The sequence below is a fragment of the Aythya fuligula genome, chromosome 3 (assembly GCF_009819795.1).
Source record: "Aythya fuligula isolate bAytFul2 chromosome 3, bAytFul2.pri, whole genome shotgun sequence".
NCBI classification, from domain to species: domain Eukaryota; kingdom Metazoa; phylum Chordata; class Aves; order Anseriformes; family Anatidae; genus Aythya; species Aythya fuligula.
In genome coordinates this window covers 113185613-113199036 of record NC_045561.1, presented here as the reverse complement: position 1 = coordinate 113199036, position 13424 = coordinate 113185613, and the positions used below count along the sequence as shown (strand labels likewise).

At 39.5% G+C, this 13424-nt stretch overlaps 1 protein-coding gene across 3 annotated transcripts in view; it reads left to right on the top strand.

Moving 5' to 3' along the window:
• The window catches only part of SUPT3H (SPT3 homolog, SAGA and STAGA complex component), a 276406-nt gene extending 264212 nt beyond the window's left edge, over positions 1-12194 (top strand). For all 3 annotated transcript variants that reach the window (XM_032184842.1, XM_032184843.1, XM_032184841.1), the window contains exon 12: positions 11570-12194. In XM_032184842.1, the coding sequence (XP_032040733.1) occupies positions 11570-11611 (42 nt within the window). In that variant the 3' untranslated portion in view covers positions 11612-12194. The remainder of the gene's footprint in view (positions 1-11569) is intronic.
• The last annotated feature ends 1230 nt before the right edge of the window (positions 12195-13424 follow it).

Sequence of the window (13424 nt, the reverse complement as noted above, 5' to 3'; positions counted from 1 at the left end):
GCTGAAAACCTGGGTTTGACATTCCCGTCTTACCAACAGCCACTCTGCTGGGGGAGGAGAAACAAAGCAAAAGGGAGTTACACCATTACAGTAATTAATGTGACCGAGACAACATACTCTCTTTGCTGAAGTCTGGATCCACTGGATGCTATCACCTTTTAAGACTAGGAACTGCAATATGTTCTAGTTTTGGTGCTCAATAACTCCCCTACCACCTTTTCTTTTTTTTTTTTTTTTTAATATAAACTCATTACTTTAGTAAGAATACCTTTTAATGAGACCTAACTAACTCTTCATTTACAGTAATTGTTTGTTGTTTTTGTATATCCAGCAATGAGAAGCAGGGAGTGTTGCTGTCAGCATGATTAGTGCATGTTATGTATTTGATGTAATAATTCCGCATCCAAACAGGATCGACCTTGTGCTCTTTGATAAATGAACATGCAGTAATCGAGCTGTTCTGGTGTCAGCATGCACACAAATCAAAATGTTCTTCTATCAAAGAGTACTTATGAAAAAACTTTCATACAGGATTTAAATATTCTTCAATGTTATTAGAAAAATATGGGCTGTGATATCACGAAAAGCCCTTGATGGAGATACAAGCCGATAATCCATCTCCTTACTCCTAAGTCTATATTTAATGATTGAACAGTGGCAATCAGCCAGAAGAATCTTATGGCCTGACCACTTTGTTTCCAGGTGAGTATCATTTTTGTAGATGTGCATATAAATGTACGTCTTCTGCAAAACAGGGTACAAAAGAAAAAGGCAAGAGAGACAGTGATACTGAAGAAGAGAGCTGTTGATGTGATGGGTCAGATGGATGAGATATTCCTAATGGCATTGGTCTGCACTAGCAGTTCAAAAGAAATTTATTTTTAGTCAAGATTGCCATAGCAAGTAACATATATAAGAGGGTCTGTGGAGAGGGAGAGTAGTATGAAAGTTCAGAAACAGTCTAATTATTTTTCTTGCAAAGTAAATATTACTGCTGTCTTCGCAGACCAGTCAATCAGAAATGAATGAAAGGGAATTTTAGTCAATTCTAGGAAAGACATTTTAGAATTCTGCTGTTCTGAGCAACTGCCCGGTATCTCCATGGTGGACCATTTTTCCAAGATGTTAGGCAGGTACAGAGCAGACAGACAGAAGGACATTTGGAAAGTTTATAGGTAACTTGAGCCACTCCTTAGAAAGACTTGAAGTCCATCTTCTGTCAAGGCGCTTTTCCAACATTTGAAGATGGGTATAGTGTAATTTTAAATGTATAATTTATAATTAAAAAAAAGTCCTGGCTGTCCTTGGGACCCCAAGTTTCTTGGTACATCCTTGCAGCTTATATCTTGCCACCTCTTTGAAGGTACAACAAGGACTTTTTTACGCTGTCTGCCCTGTGCAGCAACCTGCGGGGCTTTGAGCCATCTTGGCATGCTGGCCAACATGCTCTTCATGGTCTGTAGAGCCCCATGCAAGTACGTGAAGGAGTCTGTTCGTCCTGCAGGCAACCACTGTTAGGAATGGCCTGGGGAAGACCCAGGACCACTCACTTCCGTGGTGAGGGTTGGAAACAGCAGGACCAGTCGCTGCAGCTTGGAAAGCTCCAGGCCTGCGGCATGGGTGGTGGTTGGAGGAGACTCCTCTGTTTACGTGTCCCCACTTGCTCATTTACAAAAGAAGCCACCCACAGTCGAGCTCTTAATATGCTCGGCATGTTTCAGTGCTGAGATCCTAATTGCACGCTGTCAGGAGATAGTGAGCAGGGCTGCTATCACACAGACCACGTCCGTGATCTGTTATTATTCACAGATGACCAGATCATTCCTGTTAACGACTGTTTCCTTCTCTTATTCACTTTGCATATGCCCAGTAAATCTGTTCTTCATACTACTTTCCTTTCCACATCCTAATGCTTAGATCTTGTTTGATGGGATAAATGTGTCATTGCTTTGACACGGCTGGCAAAGTCCAATACTGAAATGAGTTGTTAGTTAGGGTAGGAGGATCTTCCTGTGATTATCACCAATTACAAGTAAAGTGTTAACTGCTCAAAGGAATTAACTGCTCTGCTTTATATTTTTTACAGGCATGTTGCATTCTCTGCACAAGCAGTAGGACAACTTGCATATCATTAAAGAATAAGCTTTAATTTCCTAAATTATAAGTGCTTCCTATCATCAAAAATCATATATTTGTATCAATATATGCCCAGACTAAGGTTCAAATTAGAGATGGAGCTTTGTTTTGAAGGATAAGTGTGTTCAGCTTTCATGCACCATTTTTTAAATTTGGATTTGATCCTGGTATGTGGAAGTTCATGAGGGACTAGAAAGCATATTTTGATTTGGGGCTATTTCTAATATGAGTGCCATAAAACCTGGTAGTGTGTAATAATTTATTCTGCTGCTAAAGTATTGTTTTAACTGGGTAAACTGTCTCAGCATTGAATTTTTTCTCCAGAGTGCTGCAGAAATGCATGTGAAAGATCGATTGGATGTCACTCTAAAGCGTAATCCTAGGTAATTTATTCAGTTTTACCTGAGAGAAAGCTCCAAATATATGTTCTTCTGTTTTTAATCAGTCCAAGTACAATTGATTCAACTTTTGCCTGGATAAAGAGTGAGTAAAAACTGAGCGAGAGCCTCAAGATTTGGCTCTTATTCATTAACCTCAGGGCAGACTTCATTTTGTATGATTTTTAAGCTATTAAAATGTTGGTTGGCTTCCATTTGAGCTCGAATTCCTAATATCACCAAATAATTATGTGTAGATGATGAAATGAAAAAACAGGCATGTAGTCTCCGAACGCACATTTCAGTCTGGGTGGCTGAAATGGCTCATAACATTCAATGCATGAAAATGGGGTGGATTGAATAAATTAGCAGAATCACAAAAGGAAACCACTATAGGAAATAGTTTTACACGTGTAATCACTGAAATACTCTAGTGAATGTGTCAATCTGTACTAAATAAATATATTTGTTTATAGACATGCTCTGTATTAGCTTCCACTCTTTCACAGCACTTTGCCAAACAAAATCCCACTAGAAGTAGGATGTTCGCACCCGAGTAGGAGTTTCTTGGATAAATATTTTCTCTATATTGAGACCAAAACCACTTCTACAAATTTCAGACTTTGATTGAAATAGTATATTTCTTTTTTTTTTTTTTTTTTTTTTTTTCCTCCCCATCTCCTCCACTGGCAACCACTGATGCATTACCTTAATTCCTCTTACCTCCCACCGCTCCGGTGAGCGGGAGCCGGCTGCAGACAGAGTGCATCAGTCAGTCGGTGCGCGGGGCTGGGAGGGCCCGCACCCAAACACCGCCACCCGCGAAGGACCTCGGAGCCTGAGAAAATTCCTCTGTTTACAGGGTTTCTGCCCCGTGTTGTTGGTTGGGTACTCATTTCCCCGTGAAGATGTTTTGCTGAATCAAAAGGAAGAGTACAGATGGTGTGCCCTCTGAAGTGAGCATTCACAGAATATTTTCAGGGGTGGGGGAAGAGAAGTATGCTGCAAAAGGTCATGAAATGCTCCTTTTTGGTGCAACAATTTCAATAGTTTCAAGAAAATAATATAGGTGAAATATCTTTTTTTTTTTTTTTTTTTTTCCCCAAATAGTGTATTGAAACACCCGCTCCTCCTATCCAGTACCTGCCAAGTTCAGCATCCATTTCTGTACATCTGGTGTTTTGGCCACTACAATGGCCAAACACAACGTAATGCAAAGAGACACAACATAATGCAAATAATAATTATTGAATAGCATGCAGCATTTCCAAAATGCCATGTATTAGCTCCATAATCAATCAATCCTCAAAACAGTTCTAAGTGAGTGGTAGTATTTCTGTTTCAAAGACAGAGGAAGTTGAAGCAGAGCAACATTAAGTGGTTTGTCTGAGGCCACACAGCAAGTAAGTGTCAGAGCTGGGAGCAGAGCCCAGCCCTGGCTCCTGTCCTTGTGCTCAGACGACTGTACCACACCATGTTGTTTCCAAATAAATTCGCTAAAAATCATATGCTGAGTTCATGCGTGGTGGTGACATGTAGGAACAATTTAACCCTCTGCTTTCACTATCTACAGAGAAAAAAATAAAATTAAAATTAAAAAATTGACCCTCTTCCTCAGCAAAGGGAAACCTTACAAGGTCAAGAAAAGCCATCCTTGGAGAGGGTGAGCCATCCAGGCTATTTCATGCTCATTATGCTGTATTGCAGTTTGAAAGAATTTTTATTATTAGTGGTAAATTTTCACATGGGAGTGCAGTGACTAAGTATCTGTGGTGTGCCCTCAGTCATAAACCAGAGGTTTCAGTATCTGACCATACCTAAAGTCTTTTCCACATATGTCTCAAGGCTTCTAGCTTTAATTTAATTCTCAGACATAGCAAAATTGCCCATGCATATTATTGCTACCCTACAGTTAAAGCAGCAAATTGAGACACTTCAGAAGAGGAGACATTAGTCTTTGGACAACTCAAAGCGTTTTGACCAATGTGACGTAAGGTGGTAAAATTATTAATGAACTAATTACGATGCTTATGATACTCAGGAACCATGATTTTTCCATTAAGATGGGGAATTTCCAAATTTCCCTTACGACTGGGTACATCAGGTTGTATCTATCGAGGTCTTCTGTGCGCTTTGCCAGTGGCCTGTCTGGTGCTGTGGGCCATTACACCAAAGCCCATGCAAACTTGCTCCTCAGGAGAAGGCAGCCTTGTTCCCTCGGTTCAGGAGATGGGATTCAAGAGCCCAGCTCCAGGTTTTGCAGCCCGAGGGAAGTAATTCCTCTCCCTGACACTGAACCGAGCAGTGCTTGAGTCTCAGTGAAGACTCAGAAGAGGAAATTCTTCCAGCGTGCTAGGCAGCGTCTTCTGTTCTCTTAACAATTAAAAAGGGTTTCTTGCTCTCAGACAAATACAGCCTATTAAAGTTGGTGGCAGTGATGGGAAGAGCTTTGTGAAAATATGTTTGTTTTGCAAAGCTGGCTGCCAAGTATTGTTTTATGGTTCCATTTTTTCCTTCTTTCTCCACTGTTTACAATACCCTCTGAGAAACTTAAAATGATCTTTCTCTCCCTACCAATTTTGTTCTTTTTTTTTTCTTTTGGCAGACGTTGGTACCCCACTCCCACACCCCAGTTCTTGCTGCAACAGAAGCCATGATCCTTTTGCCTTGTTTTTCTTTCTTATAATATCGGCCCAGCCCTGCGAACAGCCTTTGCTAGTTTACTGCGGCATCACAAATTTGGCAAAAAGAGCTGAAGGGCAATAAAAGCCCTAAATTTTGTTCTCCTTCCACTGGCGGTATTGCACAAAGGTGTCTGAGAAATACATTTGGGTCCTGTTTTTCAGAGCTCCTGTGTTTCCACCAGCCTTGGGAATGTGATTATTCCCAGTAGCACAGAACAACAAAGAAAAAGTTGGGTATTTCAGATTTAGACTATGTTCTTTAACAGACTTGGATGATATATCCTGGATATATCCCATTCCTGGATACAACAACACCGTTTTATGTGATTACTGAAAATATTTACGCCATTGGCAGATAAAAAGCAAACCGAAGCCCAGAACTGACAAAGCTGAAAAGCATTTTGTCCCAGACCATTGAAAGGTGGTTTAATGGGGCAGTGCTTTTATCAGTGCTTGATGTATGCGTTCGCCTACGTACAGTGTACTGATGATCTCCGTCTCCTTTCAGGAGAGCACCCGGTACTCATGACACAAAAGTCACTGCTGTAGCTGGGGTCCTACTGGCTGGGTGAAGACTCAGAGAACAGACCCGGGCAATTAAGTTGTTTTATTTGTGTTACTTAACACCTAGCTGTGGTTCCTTGGGGCTAGCTTAATCACAACAGTGGTTGTGCTTCTAGGATGACCTTAGCTGTATGGGTAAACGGATGCTGGAGCTTTCAGCACAGCTGTCTGGCCCTTCCTAAATGAAATCTGTGTGATTTCATGAGGACAGAAGGGAGATCATTTGGTGCATTGTCCAAATTCATAATCAACTAAACCTGGGTGTTTACACATATATATTTGGGATTTGTTATTCATTACTGACCATGTTCTAGACATTATATACATAAAAAGTTCCCTCACTCCCTGAGTAATATCAGACATCTGTGCTTTGACTACTGATTAAAGATGGGTTTGTAGAGCTGGAGCCTCCAATGCTATTGTTTTAAATTGGAAAGAGAATTATCCATTATATTTCTTTTGTAACATGTATATCATTTTAATAAGGAGAGTTTATATCCATACAAATTTATTTAGACCTAAACAGAAGCAGCTAATTCTAAACAACATGCAGATTTTCTTTTTTAAACAATATTGCTTATGCTTTGCCTCCTAAACTAATTATTATTTTAATCTGTAAATAAGCTGACACTTCTTTGCATGTGGTTTGACTATGCAGGCTGGGAAAATTAGAAGAGTAACCTTCTAATCACAGGGTTTTTAATGTAGATGCTTTTATGTAGAAAGAGCTATGAATGTGCCCAGAATGACTTGCTTGATATTATGGCGGGCTAATGAAATTTTAAAGTTAACATTCCACAAATAAAATGGAAAGAAAACACAGGGAGAAAGGGAGCAGATTTAAAATTAGAGAATCTTTGTGTTTTATGGGTTCCAGGTTATTTGGAATGGAATGAAAGTTAATGCTACATCCTTTTTTCCATTCTGCCAGCCAGTGTCTGATCCAAGAATGTCTCTTATTTAAAGGGCAGGGCTCCCTCCACTGTTCTTAAATAAAGGCTTTCACTGTCTGAGATCTAATCCTCCCTGATTTTCACAGTAACACTGTAAGACTGCACGAAGAAAATTATTTAATGAAAAAACGTTTTGCATATGATTCCCCTATCATAAGCCTAAGTCATATGGTTTGATTTACATTTATGCAAATATCAGAGAATAGAGTAAAATTACCAAAGGAGGAAAGGACCGTGGCATGTCACAAACATGATGTGCCTATTTGTATTTGTGTTTGCTAATGAAGTTCAGCCAGGACTTGCTCTTTGATTTTGATGTCTCTGTCTGCCATTCCACTTCATGCATTGTAATTAAACCACTTGCCCACACACATACACAAGGACAGCAAGAGACAGATACTTTGTTTTAAAAATGCTGTTTGTAACTTGCTTATAGAGGACCTGTAATGCAGGATTTATCATCTTTAAATGATAAAACAATATATTATCTGGTGGTACAAAATTCCGTTTCATCTTCAATGCAAGCAGAACCCCAGCATGAAACTAGTGGAAGATTTGGCCCAATAAACCTCCGTGTCTGAGATGTCCACTGGAGATGTTTTACCCTACACTTTCCAAAACTTATTCCAAAAAAGAATTTAACTCCTATCAGCCCGCTCAAAAGTCACAGCTGTTTCTTTCTCTTGCCAAAATTATTCTTTATCATCATGCTACAGCTGGAAGTTATGCACTACTATAAATCGTTAACTGGAAACCATTTCTAGCTAAGGTGCCTGTTCAGATGTCTTAGTCTTCAAATCTGGTATGCTCCAAAGTGGAGGAGTACTCAAATCTTTGGATTTGGCTGATGCTTGTTTCTGTAAATCACAGCTTCGGTATGTCTGTGTTAAAAATGAGGTGATTTTCTGCCCTATAAATTGGCTTTATAAGCTCTTCACTAAAGAGTTTATATGACCTACTTTGGGGACAGGAGTTCTGCTGCCCTCTTCGAGGAGCAGTTCTTTGTTGTCCATCATAGCATCCTAGCTCGTGCTACTACTACAAGAGGGACATGGGACTAAAAAAGAGAGCAGAAAGTGGATGAGTTTTCATGAAATTTGAGGAGTTTCTTGACCAAGGCCTTTTGTTACAAATTGCCTTCTTAAGTTGTTAGTTTTGCATTCTTCCACCAAACCAAGGACAAAGTGTGATCTTGCTTTTAGATAGAGTTAGATAGAAGTGAGCTTGCTTTAGATAGAAGTGAGCACAACTCATCTTTTCTGCTGCATTGCCATTCTTTTCAGACTGATGATATAAATAATATAAAAGATGAGTAAATTATGGTAGTGTTCCCAGAGAAGCTTTCCATATCAGAATCCAATGTACTACGATAACCTAAAGGCACAACATTTTCAAGGTAGGCTTCCTAGTACAGTAGGCAGGCAGATGATGTCTGGTGTAATGCAGTGCAGAGATGTAGCTGACATGAGTTTGCGATTGCTGTGTTACTTGCAAAGGGGAAAAACATAAGTTCTTCAGATTGCCTTAAATGAAGAAAATGCATCCACATGCTGCCTAGTTGGGCTCGGGTCAGGGCCAGGAAGTGGAGTGCTCAGCAGCAAAATCATCATGCCTTTCCCCCAAACAGGGGCATGTGGCAAGAGTGGATTGGGCAAAATGAAGGTCACCTTGCTGCTTTTTTTTGGGTCCAGTCTGCTTAGGTTCTGGTTGTGGGTTGCAGCAATCTGATTTGCCCAATTTAACGAGGTCAGAAAAGAGGATGCAAAATCTCGCCATATGATAGCAAGAAACCAGAAGAGTTTCTGTGAAGGCTAAATGGGCTAAATAAGGTTACATCAACTTTTCACAGCATGGGATCTGTTCTGGGAAGGTAGACGGCATAATTTGTGCCAAGCTAGGTGATTTCCCACATCTAAAAGGTGGTCCCTTGACCACCCGCGCACAGTGGGTGCGGTAACAGGCTGAGGGACCTTCAGCCATGGCAGAGAGTCAGCCCACAGCAGGAAATGTCAAAGCACATGCTGGTAGACTGCACATTTTGAGAGAGAGAGCACACACAAAAATATGTGGATGCAGTAAATGTTTTTCCAAACTGGGCTCCAGAAGGGACGGTGGGCTTATGTTATCTCCTGCTGTTGGGATGTCGCAGCTCTGTACCAGCCAACTGGATTCACGTATGGCCTGCCATTTTATTTCCACATCAAGAGGCTGCGCTATCCTCCACGTGTAATTCTGAGCCAAACTGTCCTTTTTTAAACAAGGTTACTGCCAAAGTGTCAGATAGCACCCAAAAATCTCGTCCCTTTTCATTATATCAAACCACAGTAACTGTCATACATGTACAATCTCTCTTGTGATGGCCCATGCACATACAAGGTTTATAAAAAAAAAAACGTGCTGTTTCTCTTCAGGATTCTTGGCATGTGAAGATATGTCTTTTAGTATAATGAATTCAGCTGTATATATCTTAAAGATAAATGGTGTAACTTAGAACGAGGGGGTAACTGTAAAATAGCTTTGCTATGTATAAAAGTATTTTGGAGGTTAGGCTTTATTATCTGGTAGTGTATCAAAATAAGAAAGAAGTGTTATCTTGTTATGGAATGGGATGAATCAAACTCCCTCCCGTGAAATACTGATTTCCAAAACAGTTGCCTCTAAGCTGAGGTTGAAGGTAAAGATTGTTTTGGGGGTGAAATGCTTCAATTAGTGTCCAAATTCCTTAATAAAATATGCACATATCAGAATCACTTTCTCTGGCTTGGGACGGAGAAGTGTGTTGTTTTCATTATTGCTGAACTTCAAAATGGCTTAAGGAATTTTGTTGGCCCCTTCCAACAAAACTGAATTTCAGGCAGGGATTAAAGCAAAGGAAATTTCAGCCCAAGGGCAAATGTTTCAGAAAGTTTAAAGTATGTGAAACAGGGAGTTAAGTAGGAAATAGTTTTCAACCCTAACTATAGCCACTCTAGCTATAATATATTACTAAATATAGACTGGTGGGTGTGTCCAGCTTTCTGAAGGTGTTATCCTTCCTCCTCTGAAGCTTGCTTCTAAAATGACCTTTTCAGGGTTATAACTAACCGTATAATATTGCCCATGTTGGAAAATGTTAAACTGCATTATTTCCCAGGTAAGCCCAGCCAAGCCCAACTTTGCTTTTGCGACCAAAATTCCCTTCATAAAATTCAACCTTTTATCTTTCATGTGAATCCAACTTTATACTTGGGTTCATTTATCTCCAAGCAAACTGCACAATAGCCCTGAATATTTAATTTATGTGCTAAAGGTTGACACTTGGGTTATAAACCTCTGTAAAAATACTGGGGTCAAGGAGCTAAAAACATTACTTTTGCATTGACTTCAAAATGCCAGCCCTAATGGTTTGGGCAAGCTGCAGATCCAAACTCCCTTGGACTTGCTGCTTGTGGTTGTGGGAATATATTGGATCCTTTCAAAATTATTGGCTAGTCTGTTTTTGTGCATTTCATGTTTGGGTATGGAGTTTTTGGATTTATTTTCTTTGTTTGTGGTGATACTGTCATGTCTGATGACTGGCTATATATCCCAGAACTAATATTCCACTCTTTGACTCTAATACCATATGCTGCTCAATGTGCATGTTGAAGTATGGTGTTAATGTAAGGGATGCTGTAATGAACATCTTGTACATATTTCCTTTTGCATATTCAGTGTCTGTAAATGTCTTTCTGAATACACGCTTGCTGTTTTTGAAACTATTTCCTTACAATTCAGTACAAATACTATTTATACACAAAGTTGTTCAAGGTTATCCTTTTCAACTGTCTTTATGATGCTCTTCTAGTCTAAGAGAGGAGAATTTGATCTTCCTGAGATTAATTAGGAAATTGCTAAAGTAACTAAAAATGGTATATGAGGCACTTCCTAAATGCATGAACCCTAAGAGGTACAAAATATATCTGACAAAGCTCTAGCTGTACTTGTATAGATGACTGTATTTTCATTTTCAAAACTGGATGACTGCTGAAGGTGAACCAAATAAAGCAAAAGTATTTGAGCTCCTTTCCATTTTGAAGGTATCATTAATATCTCAAAATAAAAATAAAATAAAATAAAATAAAATTTAAACAAAGAATATCCCCTTAAAATATAGGATTTCCAGTATGCCTGAGTTAAAAAGGCATAGCTTCCTATATTGATTCCAAAAGAGATGTTAAAAATGCATGAAAGATATTTTAGTGAGGCAGGGTCACAGGATCTTTTAAAATTCTTTTCTCAGATGCTGTTTAACTCTTGTGTTTCTTTATCATTGGAAATGCTCAATCCCGGGTTACAATGTGTGAGATATCAAATTATTTTATACTGACCAGAATGTCTTTAAAATGAGTTTGGTTTGGGGAGTAGGGATTATACCAGTGTCTGTTTACATAGCTGCAGACTCAGACTGTAAACTAGGTTTGGAAAACTGTAATGATTCAGTAATTTATAGACTATTAGGATAGTTAGGTTAGAAGCGATTCTTGAGCATGGTGAATAGAGAACACATGCTTATAAAGGACAAACAGATTCAGCATAATAGTGTATTTTTGGCCTCATCTATTTTGCAGGCAATTAACAAAATAGGATGTTACATTTTTGCATATCTCTCACTCTCCTGAAATAGAGTCACTAACCACTTGTTAACCACACTGATTTTTTAATAGACAACGTGGTTGCTTATAGCTTCCCCACCAGAAATGTTCAGATTAAGCACACTATTAGATTGCAGCCAGAATAGTCTACAAAACAGGAAGAAAGCCTTGCCTTTCTCTCTGCCTTCTTCCCTTGTTTAAGTTGACGTGATAATTCATTACAGATTTTCTTTCTTTGACAGAGTGCCTACCGCAGAAATGGGATGACTTTTCTCGCCTGCTAATATGGATGTGGCTGCAGCAACAGGAAAGACAGTGTTATATTAAGGTGATTTTCTTTTCCCCTCCATGGAAGGAAAAAAATACAAGCTCCAATGTCTCCGTGTACCAGTGAGTGGGCTGGTTTGTTGTGACTATCTGCTGGCCGACTCTGTCTCTTTTTCCAGCCCCCTCAATCGTTATTCTTGTTTACTAGCTGGAACATTTAGCTAATTAATGGCAGGATGTTTGGGATAGCGTGTAGGTGGACAAGAATACGGATCACACAAGTTTGAAGTTTGCAGGGGACTTGCTGCTGTCAGCCCCTTTCAAAAATGCGCTGTCATTTTTATTTAATTGTTTGGAAGTCTGTGTTTTAGTAGTGATGTTGTTTTGTGAAGCAGGATGGGGCAGAAAGAGGCCAAAGATGTTCTAGGCTATGTAGGTTTTCCTTGTCATTTTTACAAAAAGGAAAAACTATACTGTTATTCAGTGATTTCCCTCAAGTCATTTTTAGATAGCATTCAGACAGTATAACCCAGTTTAATCCAGCAAGGGAATTTTTAAAAATAGTGATACCTAACTCAAATCCAAATGTTTTCAGATAAAAGTTCAGGTAACCTATACATTTTTTTTTGGTTAAATACTTGTTTTCTTCACACACCACAACACAGTAAAGTTGTCAGTCCCAAATCCTCAATATTGCCATGTTGCATTCCTCCCCGAAGGCCCAAGCTGTTGCTCTCTGAAGTCAAGGGAAGTCTCTGCAGTGATTTGGCACAGAATCTGGCCCCTATTCAAAAAATGTATCCTGGAGTATACAGAATACAGCCTGACCAGCCGTGTCCATCTCAGTGATCCTTGAAAAAGGCTTAATGTTACATGCTGGCCAGGCGCTGGCTGCAGGAGGCAGATGTTGTCTCTTTTGCTGACATAGGCAGTGTTAATGTTGTATTCAGCTAAAGACAAAATGGGCTTTTTATTGCCTTTTTATATTTTAGTTCACTTTGTTTGTTTTCAGATTTGTTTTTTAAATCTCAGTCCCTCCTTCAATGGTTCTTTCCGTCCCCTGCTCCTCCAGCCTGTGCTGTCCTCACAAACGTATTCATTACTTCCCATAAAATCTGTACAAATATAGAGCTAACCACGATGATGCTGAACCAGAGAAAAGGGCTTATGCTTCAGCCCATCACCAGGATCTGCAGGCATGTACTGCCTGTGTCCCTGGGGCAGCTCATGGGTCTGCTTTAGCCGCTCGTAGCACAGGCTTGAAATCTAACTTAAACCTCAAATTAAGACAGAGCACTCAAGGGATCAAGAGGAGATCAGCAAAATATTACTTTTATGTAGTGCAGCCGTCCTCCTCCTTTGTGCTGAGTATGTGAGGTCTTAACTTTTACTCCCACTGCATAGTATTGTGGTCATTTGTAAGTGGTTTTCTTGCCCTGCTTTCCTGGACCTGCTTGCGAAAGCTTTAGAAGCATCTATATTTTAAATAAACAGAAAAATGTGTCTTCTCTTTGCAACCAAAATATCCTAAATGTGAACTTTGTACATCAAATGTTACTGCCAATTATGAATTATTTTTTTCTTTTACCTGCTCACACTTCTGTTTTCTGGAATTAATCTGTATGCAAAGGACTAAAAGTAATGTGTACACTGCCATATATTAAATGGGGGGGGGGGGGAGGGGTGGGAGGGGGGGGGGAGCTTTCTGATGTTCCATCTGTGCTTGTTGAAATATATGATTAAACTTTTCTTTTTATCATCATTCTTATTTTTGTTGGCGTCCTTAATCATGGAAAATTATACGCTTGCTGTAAACATCCAGACTTTTTT